We start from the raw sequence: 13,932 nt of genomic DNA, 5'->3' as shown, positions 1-13,932 counted from the left end.
GAGAAAGAATCCTATGTAGCAAACGGAAGGGAGGGAGTATCTATTTAATTTTAACTGTTTGTATTGAGTAATTTGATTTTAATTTTATAGATTCAGTATGAGTTTTAAGAAAAAAATTGAATTTGATTCAATCTTATTTTATACTCCCTCCGTTCCATTCCACCACAACAATTGATACTATTTTCATTTTTGTCTGTCCCGTAACAATTGACATATTTCTATATTTAACAAATATAAATCAACTTAATTAACTATATAACATATAACATTATAAATGCCGTAGAACCCACTCAAAATCCCTTTATTTCTATTTCTCTCTTCAAAAAAATAAATATTTTTATTTATATTTAAAACTACACATTTTTTATAAAATTGATATATGTTAATTATAAATAAACAAAAATAATTTTTTATTTACTTATATTATAAAAAAATTTATTTTCTACAAAATAATATTCATATTACATATATTTTTAATTGCTATATAATTTTTACATATTTAAATATATTTTTTGATTTTTTAACCATATATATTAAATTTACTTTCAAACTATAAATATTATTAATTATATAAAAAATAATATCATAATTAATTAAACATCTTACCTTAAATACGGTGTCTCTAATCAAATGATTCAATTTCGGTAAGACAGAGGAATTATATTATTATAAATATAAATATAAATTAAATTAAATAATATGCTATCTTGATATGGTAAAAATGATGTAATAAAAAGAAATCAAATATATTGTTATTTGTTAAGATATAGATAATAAAATTATAAATAAAATAAATTTAATATAAGTATAGGTGACACTTTAAAAAAACTGAGATAATTATATTCCAGAAAAAAAATATAATTTAATATTAAAAATACTCGTAATGTTACTAATTTATAAATATTTGGGTGCGATCTTCCTTAAAGAAAAAATTAAATTTTTTTCAATCACAAAACTCATTATTATACACTATTTTAATATTAAATTTAAATAAAAACATTCCAAACCTCGTCGTAATAAACACAACCTTGGATTTAAAAAATCTTAGGCATGATATTCCAAGAAGAGAAGAGAAGAGAAGAGATTTTAACACGTCAAGACCACTGATTCATGGCCGCTTGAAGATCCACTTGTGAGTTTCGGTTTTGCAAGTTTCCGCTTAAGTTCCAGTTCCACCCACCGAATCCCTTCCTTATCCACCAATGAAATTGGGCTCGCAACCTACCGGAACGCAATTCACAACCTCCCCATCCCTTACTCTCGAACTCCAGTTTCAGTTTTCGATTAGATATATCCATAAGTTGTGTTGAACAAGGAAACAGGACTGAAAGTGAAATTGAAAAGTGGCCGGAGGGGAAATTTCTTGCTGCGTTTTCATCAATCAGCTGCATGAGTAGGAATCGAGAAGTAGGAGTAGGATTATTGGTGGTAGTGTTAGGACTTGAGGGTTTAGGTTTTAGTTTTAGAGGCGACAGAGGAGGATTATGGCCATTGGCGTGGTTGCCGTTTCTCAGGGTCGGCCTTCGGCAAGCTTTGAGTGGCTCCGAGGCCATTCCGTGTCGTCGTCGTCGTGTCTTAGGTTACGCCGGACTCGACGATGGTTGAAGTTCCAATTCGTTTCTCCCAGGTATCCCTTGCCATTGTTAATTTTATGTTTATTTCTTAGTTACCTTTTGTGATTTGTTACTTGTGAGAATGATGGATTCCCGTGAAGATATTTGTTGCATTCTGTGATATTTGATGCCAATTGTCAATCATTTCATTATGCTGAGTTTTCAGATTAAGTTTATGCTGTTTATTCCTGTGTAAAGATGATAATTGGGTTTGCAATTTCATTGATGTGGTTCTAAGTTTGGAGTGAAACTTATACAGCAATGTAGCTTTGGCTTTGTTCAATTTCAACTATTCTGGTTCGCTGGTGCTATAAACCATAAAACCCTAGGGGCTTTTGTTCATATTCAATAGTATTTCAGGAAAGCAATACAACAGTTTGGAGTGATTTGACATACGTTTTAAGCTAGATTTGGATAAGTTTCATAAAATTCATCTTCGAAAAAATGATTATATTTTATAAACTGTATCTTATAAAACAGAATTGTACTCACAAATGATGTATTTTTTTCATTACTCTCCTGATGATGCTCTGAATTGAAAAAAGAAAACTGCAGATTGCTTTGCCCTACTTTAGTTTTGAAAATTCAAGATGTTCAGTTGGAAGAATATGATTGGTTATTGTTTTTGCTGTTAGTCATACCAAATATTCAATTTCAGGCATAGCACTTTTAGTTTGAGGGGTTCATTGACTAACACCGACGTCTACGATTCTATTGCAACGGATGAATCCCCTGACAGTAGCACATCTCTTGATTCAAATTGTTCCATTCCAGTTGTTCATCTGAAAACTGATTCATTGGAGACAGAAGAAGTTAATTTTCTCGTTTGCAGGACTTACATAAATAGTATTTTCACTGCACTGCCTGTAAGTTATCCTTTGTTAAATATTGGCCCCAGCTTTATGTAGACAGTATTTTGACAGCAGCGTCTGTAGTTGGTGCGACATAACTCAATTTAAAGGCGTCCTTATCGTTCCTGTAACTAATTCAATTTAATGTTTAAATAGATACATTATATTATACTTTTTAGAAGAGGATTATGGATAAAGAAGTCTTTTGCCAAGTCTCAATCTAATTATAGAATGCCCATACCTTTTAAAAGAAAGAGATCAATTAAAGTAAATATATATGTAAGGTGAAGTGTCATTATGCTCAGGTTTCGATGAAGTGAGCATCAACTATTTGTAGGATTAACCATTTTTATGGTGTGCTTATTCACAGCCTCCTCATATCTTATCTTTTGGTCATCTTTACTATTTAGGTCTTATCAAAGGAGGAGCAGAATTCAATAGCTGCAACTCCTGCTCATCCAGCTGGGTTATATGGTTAGTACACTCCTGCAGGAATAAAATTTAGCAGTTACATGCATTGTTAATCTTTGTAAAATTATTTATATCCTAGAGAAGCTAATTGTTAAAAAAATGTATTCATAGTGAAAGCATATTTAATTGAAATGTCAATTTCCAATCATCTTCAATTGAATTGTGAGCAGGACTAAACTTTTAGGCCTTCACAGTGTACATTTCCTATTGGATTTTGGTTGATATAAGAAAAGGAAGGAGTTTTCGCCGTTACTTATATATGGTCGACGGGAACAGATCTAGGCCTGCTATTCGCTAGTTTAGGCTGTCATTAGCCCTTTCTACTAGTCTTTTGTTATATTTTAGATGGGTTTATCTTTAGTGATGGACTTATGGGTTATGTTTTGAGTGAGCTTATTATATTTTTAGTAAGTTTAGTAGAGTATTTAAAGAGGAGTCATTATGGTTTGGAAAATCATAACTTTATTTTGGAATAAAGCAGCTAGAGGCTATTGGGCAAAGATTAGATTCTATTTGATTGTTTTTATCAATTGGTCTGACCTATTGGATCCCGAACCCGTCTTCATGGCAACAACACAATCAACGAGAGAGAGCGACTGTATATAAATGTGAGGTTGATCAGGCCAAGATAAAAGAGATTCTGAAAGCACACAACACCTAATTGGTAGAAATCTTGGCAACTGGCCGAACTTTTGAAAGTATTTTTTAAACCCCTAGATAGCAAGAATTGGCATCTGGTCATTGCGTGAAGGGTAGCACGACATCGGAGATTGACATAATGTTGCTGCAACCATTCACCTCTCATCAATCACTAATGGGTCTCGTATCGCTTCCATCCTTCAATGGTTCGGACTCGATTGGCTGGTTGGCCCGGGTATTCAACAGTTTGAAATCCATAAGACCATCAAGAGATGAAAGTACTTGGCGGTGATGGCAATGGAAGTTGTGTTGTACAGGTCAGCATGGGTACATTCTCGCAAACCAAGACTTACATAGGATAATTTTCACATGTGTTGGAGCTAGATTCGATACGCGTATTAAGGGAAACTCTTTTGAAAGGTTGGAAAATACCAAACAAATGGGTTCAGTGAATGACTACGTGACAAGTTCCAGATTTGGTGAATGTGCACTATCTGGGTACTTTGTGGAATGTTTAAAGGGTTCGATTTGAAGTTTTTTCTGCCTTCTTAGTTTCGGGAACCTATAGACAACCATGGAGTTGTCTAGAGATAGAGGATAATCTTCAGGTGTAGGGTGACAGACACCCATAGAAAAATTTTAGCAGCACTACACCACGCAAACTTTATTCTTTGACCAAACAACATAAAACAGGTCTAGGAATAGGGCAATCAAAATAGATCTTTCGGCAATTCTTCCAAGCCTTCAGGTCACCTTTCCGCGGTGCAATTGGAGACTACTGGTTGGTCAATAGCCCGAGCTTGATATAAACTCCTCTAACTCCAAGAATTGACTAAATTGCGAGCCAAAGGACTGTTTTTGTTGAGGTCTGAATGCCCCCTTGAACAATTGCGGGACATAGTAGTTGAAGAAGGAGAAAAGGTCTTAGACCAACAATTCAAATATTATGAACCCCAATCGGATAGGAAAATTGGATGCAAGAACAAGTAGATGCATTGATGGAGGATAGAACCTTGCCGTTTTTCTCCATGGCAGGCTTATTGAGCCCATCGACTATGCGGTTGCATGGAGTTGCGTGATGGAAGACCATAACAATATAAAACGATAGTGTCACTAGTCACAACCTTATATTTTTTTATTTATTATCCACTCTGCAACTACCATCCGGCCGTATAAAAAGGTTTGAATTCAGTTAGGGGATGGCAGAGACAGGAATCCGAAGGATTGTTCTAGGATGACCAAACCCTCTATTGCAACCCAGTTAGCCTAAAGATGTTGGGCTACGTTCGTGATGTTGAAATTTAGGCATAAGTGTAGGAGGGAGAGCCCGTGAGAGTCACCGAATTGGATGTAGGACTGCTTGAGGTTGTTTTACAGCAGTATGTTGAGGTTTTTGAGGAACTAAGCGTATGTTGCCGAGGAGGCTAATTAATCATAACATTGAGCTTACCCTAGGAATGAATCGAATTTCTGTTTGGCCATATCAGTACAGCTATACTCAAGAAGACGAGACTAAGAAACTAGTGTTTGATATGTTCAATGGCAAGAATCATTAATCCGAGCTCGTGCCCTTTTCTTAGCTAGTCTTGCTGGTGAAAATTGACAGTTGCTGGCATTTCTACATCGATTATACGGAGTTGAATAAGATGACAATTCCGGAAAATACCCTGTAACGATGGATTTGATGTCAGTTAGTCTGATTTTTTTAGCCTGGTAGAAGGTGCGGGTAGGCGAACAAGAGGAAAATCTAATCTTGGTTAAATGGACGGGACAACCAAACGATAACTATACTTGGCTGAGTGTAGCCAATTTCCAGCGTCATTTCTCAGATTTTCAACCTTGGGGATAAGGTCGATCTGAAGGGGGAAATAAATTGATAGAGAGCAAGAGCGAGGAGAGCACAAAGTTAAAATATAAAGGGGAAAGGTGCCTCGACCACTATTTGTATATGGAGAATGAGGATGGGCTTAGGCTTGTTGTTCACAAGTTCAGATCTTAATTAGTCTTATTTACTAATCTTTTGTTATATCTTAGGTGGGCTTATCTTTTGCCATGGGTTATGTCTTGAGTGGGCTTATTTTATTTTTAATAAGTAATTCAGTAGGGTATTTAAAGAGGGGTCATTAGAGTTTGGAAGATCATAACTTCATTTTGGAACAAAGGATCTTGGGCTATTGGGCAAACAGTAAGTCCATTTGATTGTTCTTATTAATCTTGTTATCAAGCTTATAAGATTAAAGAACATCTCGTTTTGAGATTATGAGCTTGAAAAAGAGAAGTAGCTCAACCTATTTTTCTTTTTGGAGCTTATATGAGCTCTCCGTTAAGACAATATATTGCTTGTAGAAATTATAAGAGAAATGTATGAGATATATTGATAATGAAATTAGGTCTATATATAGACCTTGTACAAAAAGATAAAGCTTAATAATAGAACCCAAATCTAGTAACATATCTAGATAATAACCACCTAATGTAGTAGATATAATTATATGATAACTAACAAATCTAAGTAATATCAACTAAAATATCTATCTAAAATATATTTCAACACCATGTCTCAAACTCAAGTTGGTTATGTAGAAGCCAACTGGACATCAACATTCAAATTAATTCTCTATTGTGGTGGGGACGGTAAACCCTAAAAAATTAGGATTTTGGTCAAATTAAAGTTTATATTCAATTATCTGTCACGGGCATGCACCGACGATTCTCTGTCACAACGGAGGAAACTTTAATAAATTAAAGTTTTGGATAAATTAGAATTTTATAATAGCTACGATCCTTTGTCGTGGTGGCGGCGGCAATGATCCTCTGTTGCTACGGCGGCATCAAAGTAGAGCTTCTAATGACGACAATCCTTTATCACGGCGTCACCGGCGATTCTCTATCGCTGCAGCGACGCTGAACCCTAAGAAATTAAACCCTAATAAGTAGAAACTCCGGAAAAATAATAAAATATCATACCAAAAGCTTTGAAACCTTGACAAATAGGTTGTAAATATCTCAGTATGTTGTCGCCAGAAGATTCTAGCAATTGAACACCGAATGCACTTGCACATGCAACCAAAGCGGCGGAAACAAAATTGTTGACCGCATTGCCCGGCGTTGACCGACGCTACTAACTCATATGCACTGTTTCTAATGATGATATTTGGTGGCAAGTGTTTTCCAATTAGGAATACGCTGACGGTGGTAGTGGATCTCAAATTTGAAAGAAAGTCCTCCGGACATATTATCGGATGTGCTCGGAGAAAATGTGATTTAGTAGAATGTCTATTTCAGGAGAAAAATAGGTTCTGATATCATGTAGAAATTATAGGAGAAATTTCTAGATGTATTGATAATGAAATTAATGTCTATTTATAGATCTTATACAAAATGATAAATCTAAATAACAACAACCACATCTAAGTAGTATATCTCGATAATGACAACATAATCTAGTAGATATGATAATATGATAAATAACAGTTTAAATAATATCAACGAAAAAATATCTATCTAAAATATATTTCAACACCCCGTCTCAAACTCAAGTTGGTGATGTAGAAGCCAACTTGAGTTTGGTAAAAGAAATAGAAGGTGGTTGTATATAGACGGACTTAAAAACGGACATCAACATTCAAATTGATTCTCTGTCGTGGTGAGGATGTTAAACCTTAAGAAATAAGGATTTTGGTCAAATTAAGGTTTATATTCAATTCTCCGTTGTGGGCACACGCCAACGATCCCTGTTTCAATGGCGGAAACTTTAATAAATTAAAGTTTTCGCATAGCACAATTCTTCTTGGATGAGGGTTGTTTACCCGGGTGACTGACAAATAAGGATTTATAATGGCCACGATCCTCTGTCGCAGCGGCACCGGTGATTCTCTGTCGATGCGACGACGCTAAACCCTGATAAATTAGCCCTAATAGGCAGAAACTTCGGACAAGTAATTAAATACCATCCAAAAGCCTTAATCAAAACTGAAAACTTGATAGATATGCTGAAAATATCTTAGTATGTTGTCGCCCGAAAATTCTAGCAATTGGACATCGAATGCACTTGCATATGCAGCTAAAGTCGGTGGCAACGAAATTGTTGACCGAGTTGAACGACAATGTTGACCAAACTTTGACCGCTGGTAACAACTCAGATGCATTGTTTCTTATGATGATGATATTCGGTGGTAAGTGTTTCTAAAATTAGGAATACGATATACGTTACGGAATGTACTTGGAGAAAACTCTATTCCAGGAGAAAAATAAGCTTTGATGCCATGTAGAAATTATAAGAGAAATTTATGAGATATATTGATAATGAAATCAAGGTCTATTTATAGACCTTATACAAAAGGATAAAGTTAAATAATAACTAAATGTTGTAACATGTCTAGATAATAACAATATAATCTAGTAGATATAATTTTATAACAACTAATAAATCTAAGTAATATCAACTGAAAAATCTATCTAAAATATATTTCAACATTGCTCAATTTATTCTTTATCTAGTTTCAATTATTTCCATAAATATTAATGTGGTTTCAAGCATTGTGGCTCATTAATCCAATGTTTTTCTCTCATTAATGATTAAGATATTCACCTAAATATGTGACAATTAAAAGATTGAAATAAGTATATAACTTATAAATGCTGTCGCTATTTAGTTTATACAATGTCTCAATCTCATTTATTTTTTATATTCTAATGAATGTTTTCATATATGATTAGCTTTGTATGCTAGCTGTTTGGTTGGGAATTTGGTTGAGCAGCTTTGGAATTTTGCTTGGCCTGCTGCCATTGCATTGATAAATCCTAGTCTTCTTCCTGTGGCTGTATTGGGCTTTTGTGCAAAGGTATCAATTTGTGTTAGTGACATGCCTTTCGCATTCTGAATCAAATAGAATTAACTGATTGAACTATGTCTGTTAACAGCTTGCTGTAATTGTTGGAGGCCCTTTAGTGGGGATACTTATGGATCGTTTCCCAAGAGTACCGGCGTATAGTTGCTTGACTTTGATCCAGGTATTATCAATTAAGCAGCATTGAAGCTCTGAATCTCAATGTGGAAACTGGAAACTCTTGTGGAAAAATCATATATAGTTTATTTTTATTGTCTACTCTTTATCAGGTGGCTGCTCAGATTACATCTGTTGGAATGATGATTCATGCCCATACAATGCACCTCAATTATGTGTCTCCTGTATATGTCCAACCGTGGTTTGCTGTACTTGTTATTTCGCTGGCTGTTGAAAGGCTCTCTGGCCTGGCTCTGGGAGTTGCAATGGAGCGTGATTGGGTTGTGTTGGTAGTAATCTATTCTCTCTCTCTCTCTCTCTCACAATCTTCTAATATCATGATGATTTTCACACTTTTACTATCAGTTGGCAGGGCCAAATAGACCAATTGCTCTTGCTCAAGCTAATGCAATTATTAGTCGGATTGATCTCCTCTGCGAGGTAATAATTTTCATGTGTGACCTCTTTGTAAGATAACTGTACTTGTTGTTTATATGTGTTTGTAAAGGCTTTCAAACTTCTTGATACCTTCATTTCTATAAGATATTGGCACATAAAACTCTAACGGTCTTCTATCACTGCAGATTGTCGGAGCATCATTATTTGGTATTTTCTTATCTAAATATGAACCGGTGACATGCTTAAAACTTGCTGCTGGCTTGATGATATGGTCGCTGCCTGTTGTGGTAATGACTACTGTTGCTTATTTCTCTGTCTGTTACATGGAAATAAATTTTTTAATGCTTACTGTAACCCAGGTTCTTCTAACATGGTTAACCAATAAGCTATCTGCTGGAGTACTGGACCGTGCTAAATGTTCACCAACTGATTCGCGGTGTACTTCTGTAGGATCGATTCCTGATACTGCAAATAAATGTAAATTTAACTCATGCTTGTTACTTTCGGCTGAGGAATTTCTTCTTATTCTATGACCTTATTCCTCTTTTGTTTTGTACAGTGGCTACTGCTATAGAAGCTATCAAGCATGGATGGTTAGAGTATGTCCGACAGCCTGTTTTGCCGGCAAGCCTTGCTTGTGTGTTACTCTACTTCAACGTTGTTCTTGCTCCTGGCGGTTTGATGACTGCTTTCTTAACGCAGCATGGTATTTTTGCTTTATATGGGCTCAAGCAATACTTTTCATTTTCCAAGACATGCTATGTTGATCTTGAACTAAAATTTATTAATTATGAGTAATAACCCTAAAGCAGATCACTGCTCCTGTCCCAGCTGTTGCAGTGAAAACCCAGTAAATAATGACGTAAATGAGTCTCTAAGCCTAATTGTCACCTAGATAGGCTTTAGGGACTTAATTCTCAAAAAAGAAAAAAAGAAGGAATAATAACTCACACTTAGATAATAATAGGAAATGTAACCTAATGACATTACATCCACTACAAGGCTGAAGTAAGACAAACTTAAATTCCCTGACGGGTTCAGGCTTAGGTGGCCATGGACGATGGGCCTTCGAGATCACTTGACTGTAAATAATAGCTTTCCTCATTAGATAACTCGAATTTTTTGTTTCTTTAGATTTGGTTTGCATGAAAATTTTAATCTTATACTGTCTGTTCTGAAGGCCAAAGATTTTCTTCTAGATTTGCACTGCCTGTAGGTGCTAGTGTGATGAAAAAGACAGTGAAAGTGCTTGCAATATTCTCCTGTTAATCTAGGTCTAAATGCATTTCAAGGCCAGTCATTTTTTCTATTAGACTACAAATAGTAGTGTACATATTGGAATGATTCTTTAGCTGTTAACTTTACACACTTGTGAAAAACAGTGAATGATGTACTCTTTAAGGTTGTGTGTTATGTTAATATGTAGATAGCCTAGTTATACTTCTAACTCTGGTAAGAACTTTTTGGTTAGCATGATAAGAATATGAACAGTGGGGTATGAAGAAATCTGTTATGGATGCCTTAGGGTATTTGCTTCTTTTTTTTTTGGTTGCGTTATGGTACTTGTTGATATCTCTTTGCTGCTTCCAAGGTTTTGGTTTTAGTGAGAGATTGCGAAACCAACCAATTTAAAACTATATTATCTGCATGTTTTAATCCTTTTTGTTATTTTCTTGTAAGACACCTCAGTTCAGGAACACAGTTGCATTTCCTTCTTATAATAAACAATCTTCGGATTGATATTATTGAAATCGTTTCAGGTCTTAATCCGTCAATTATTGGGGCCTTCAGTGGATTATGTGCCTTTATGGGTGTTGCAGCTACATTTGTATCTGCAAGAATGGTCAAGCATTTTGGTGTGCTTAAGGTTTTTGCCTTCTATGGTTCAGTTTTAGCTTTACTTCCTATTGAGCTTCAGTTATTAGTACAATGTTTTATACAATCCAATAATTATTGTGCCAGGCAGGGGCAGCTGGTCTGATATTCCAAGCTTCACTTCTAACAATTGCAGTTGCTGTGTATTGGAGTTGTTCTCTCTCACACAAGATTCCTCTTGTATTCTTTTTGTGTTCAATTGTGAGTTCATTTTTCTAATCAATAAGTTAATATCTTTTGTCACTGAATAGCTAACATCTGATTTAATACATACAATGTTTTCTCTTAATTCCAACATGTTTATGAATTTTTTGTAATCTGGCCATACTGCAGTTAAACATTTTTTGCTTGTTGACCGGTGCTTATTATTTTGAGTGCTAGAATTTTACTCTACCTTGTTTACTTATGAATTTACTTTACTAATTTTTTTCTACATCAAGAATTACCGTCTTTCTTGTATACAAATTGGATCCTGTCACATTGATTGCAATCATAGCCTCTGACAGATTAATTGCTTATAATTGTAGATTCATTCTTCGTTTAATGCTCTGTCAACAGTGTATTGTATTTCAGAATTGCACAATGGTACTCATTATCTCATGCATTTCTTAGAGATTAGGTCACCTTGATGAGTCTAAGCAACTTTTCTTCAAAGCTCATTGGATTATAATTCACTAGTGCTGCAAATCAGCATTAATCAAATCATGAGGCTTTCCTTTGACTTCCTCCAGTAATTAAGTTTATTTATGTATCAAATTCTAAGTAAAAGTTGGAGGTATTAGTTATAGGTACTGATATTGTTGTCATCAACAATGGAAACTTGATACCACTGTAACACTTAGTTCTACAAGCCTATTCAAAGCTTTCTATGAACAGCTTTTGTCCTCGTACATGTTTATAATTAAGTACTCTTGTAGATGCCCGTGAGGCATTTAATGATTGTTTGTCTCCAAGGCTTGCAGATTTATTTTACTGCAAAGTCATGACATATAAACTTTTATCTGCATTTTGACCTTGGTGTTGAAACATTCTAATTTCTTCTGTGCACATTCTTGTAGATTTTGTCCAGATTGGGGCATATGTCGTATGACGTTGTAGGGGCGCAGATTCTGCAAGCTGGAATTCCTGCAGCTAAAGCAAATCTTATAGGAACAACTGAGGTTTCATTTGCTAGTTTGGCAGAGTCGGTTATGCTTGGAATTGCAATAATTGCAAATGATGTGTCCCATTTTGGTTATCTGGCAATGCTATCTCTTCTATCAGTAGTTGGGGCAACTTGTTTATACTGTGGGTGGTTGAAGAACGCAACTGATGTGCAAAGAAACCTTTTCATTTGAGCCACAGTTTCCATAATGAGTAAAGATTTTTCTCCACTTACTACGTATATAGTTTAATGTCTTCCCAAACAAGTTTGATCAATTGGAGCCGTCTTCAATCTCCCGACCAAGTTCTTAAGATGTCATATTGATGTTCTTCAGGATTAAGTCAAATTACATTTGTTGTGTCAATACTTAAGCATATGCATCAACATTACTTAATATATATCTCATATTGTGCAGCAAACTATGAATGCAGCTGGTGATCTGAACTTGTAAGAATTTGATCAATCAATTCCCGGGTTGCATGCGACTACATCAGACGCCGAAAAATTTAAAGCATTCGATGACTACAGATTTTGGTTTTCCAACATACAGGGTTGAGCAGAGAGCCTTCCTTTTACATTATTGATGCTGGCAAGCAGCATCGTCGTTCAAATGAAGTGATATATAACATCAATATGAAATTAAATTTTTCTTTTTCCTTTTCTAAACCATCTTATAACTTTGATTTGAAGAAGAGTAGTGGATTGATTATATCCAAGGTCTGGTGGTGTTTTCTTTTTGTTGTTATTGTTATGTTTGCAGTCTGCTTCCCTCTCAGGTGCTGTGCTGTGCTGCATTGCATTAGCGAGCGACACGACTGCGTTGCAACTGAATCCTGGACCACACACAGTCCGGGCAACAATGGCTGGCCTGGCTGTCAGTAAGTTTGTTGCAGCAATAACCCTTTTTTGCTTTTCTTTTCCTTGGCACATGATACAACACTGTTGCTGCTTTTCCTAGGATTTGAAAGATGAATGCATGCTTCCACCATTAAAGCCTTTATTTATTAATGACCACACCTTGCGTGGGTCCCTTCTTCTTCCTCCTCTTGTTATTCCTTCTCTCTCTCTCTCTCTCTCTCTTAAAGGGTCTGTCTGTCTGTCTGTCTCACTTTCACGGGATGGTAATTTTGAATTCTCTTATTCTCCAAGTAGTGGGAGGACTGTGTGAATTGAATTTGTGGAAGCTGCTTTTAATTGGTGACGTAGTTTTGTAGAAATGCGACTTTTAGTTTTAGTAAAATGTGCTTTAAAATCGCGGTGCGCTTTGTTGATTGCACAGAAATCTGGGCTGGGCTGGGCTGGCTGGCTGCTATCACATTCATATCATATCAACTCATATGATTGACAAGAAGTGTGTTTCACTAACCGCAGACACTCACTGATTGTCATTTGGCAATTTGATTTCGCCTCACTCAATCGCTTCGCTGGTACGTACTACTTCAATCTTTGTGTCAACTTTGTGATGTGATTCACATCTTTCATTCTCTCCCCATTAATCGACCCTTTTTTTTAATTAATTTATTTCCTTTTCATTGAACAGAAATCTCTTGCCAACTCTCTCTTCTTTTAGGATAAAATATTCTACAAATTTTTTCAAATAAAAATTAATACTCCATCAGTATCATTTCTCATGCCTATATTTTTATTTTTTTTCGTTCGTTTGTTTTGTTACTTTCATTTTTTGAAAAAAAAAGTTATATAATTTAATCTTATTTTAAAAAATTTAATTTATAATTTTTTAAATTTTAATTATATTAATAATTTATTTTAATCTTAATTTATAATTATTTTTATTATATGAACTACTACATTTTTTTTGTTTACTATTTATATTTCTCCTAAATTCATATGTCTACAGTAAAGCGGACAAAATATTTGAAATGGTGGAAGTATAGTGTATATATTCATTATGTTTATATTATATATATATTTTT

General features: G+C 35.0%; 1 protein-coding gene across 1 annotated transcript; it reads left to right on the top strand.

Moving 5' to 3' along the window:
- The first annotated feature begins 1,046 nt into the window (after positions 1-1,046).
- On the top strand, positions 1,047-12,227 carry LOC127260976 (solute carrier family 40 member 3, chloroplastic). The gene is given in 14 exon segments (XM_051289072.1): positions 1,047-1,627; positions 2,272-2,479; positions 2,875-2,938; positions 8,294-8,418; positions 8,498-8,587; positions 8,694-8,870; positions 8,947-9,021; positions 9,165-9,266; positions 9,339-9,456; positions 9,539-9,685; positions 10,740-10,846; positions 10,942-11,055; positions 11,913-12,178; positions 12,180-12,227. Coding segments are annotated over 14 exon segments (1,764 nt in total). The 5' UTR covers positions 1,047-1,484; the 3' UTR covers positions 12,208-12,227.
- Positions 12,228-13,932: the final 1,705 nt, after the last annotated feature.

The sequence above is a fragment of the Andrographis paniculata genome, unplaced genomic scaffold, assembly GCF_009805555.1.
Source record: "Andrographis paniculata isolate CXL003 unplaced genomic scaffold, ASM980555v1 Contig62END, whole genome shotgun sequence".
In the NCBI taxonomy this organism is placed as follows: domain Eukaryota; kingdom Viridiplantae; phylum Streptophyta; class Magnoliopsida; order Lamiales; family Acanthaceae; genus Andrographis; species Andrographis paniculata.
Note: the sequence above shows the minus strand (reverse complement) of the source record. Positions and strands in the feature narration are given on the sequence as shown.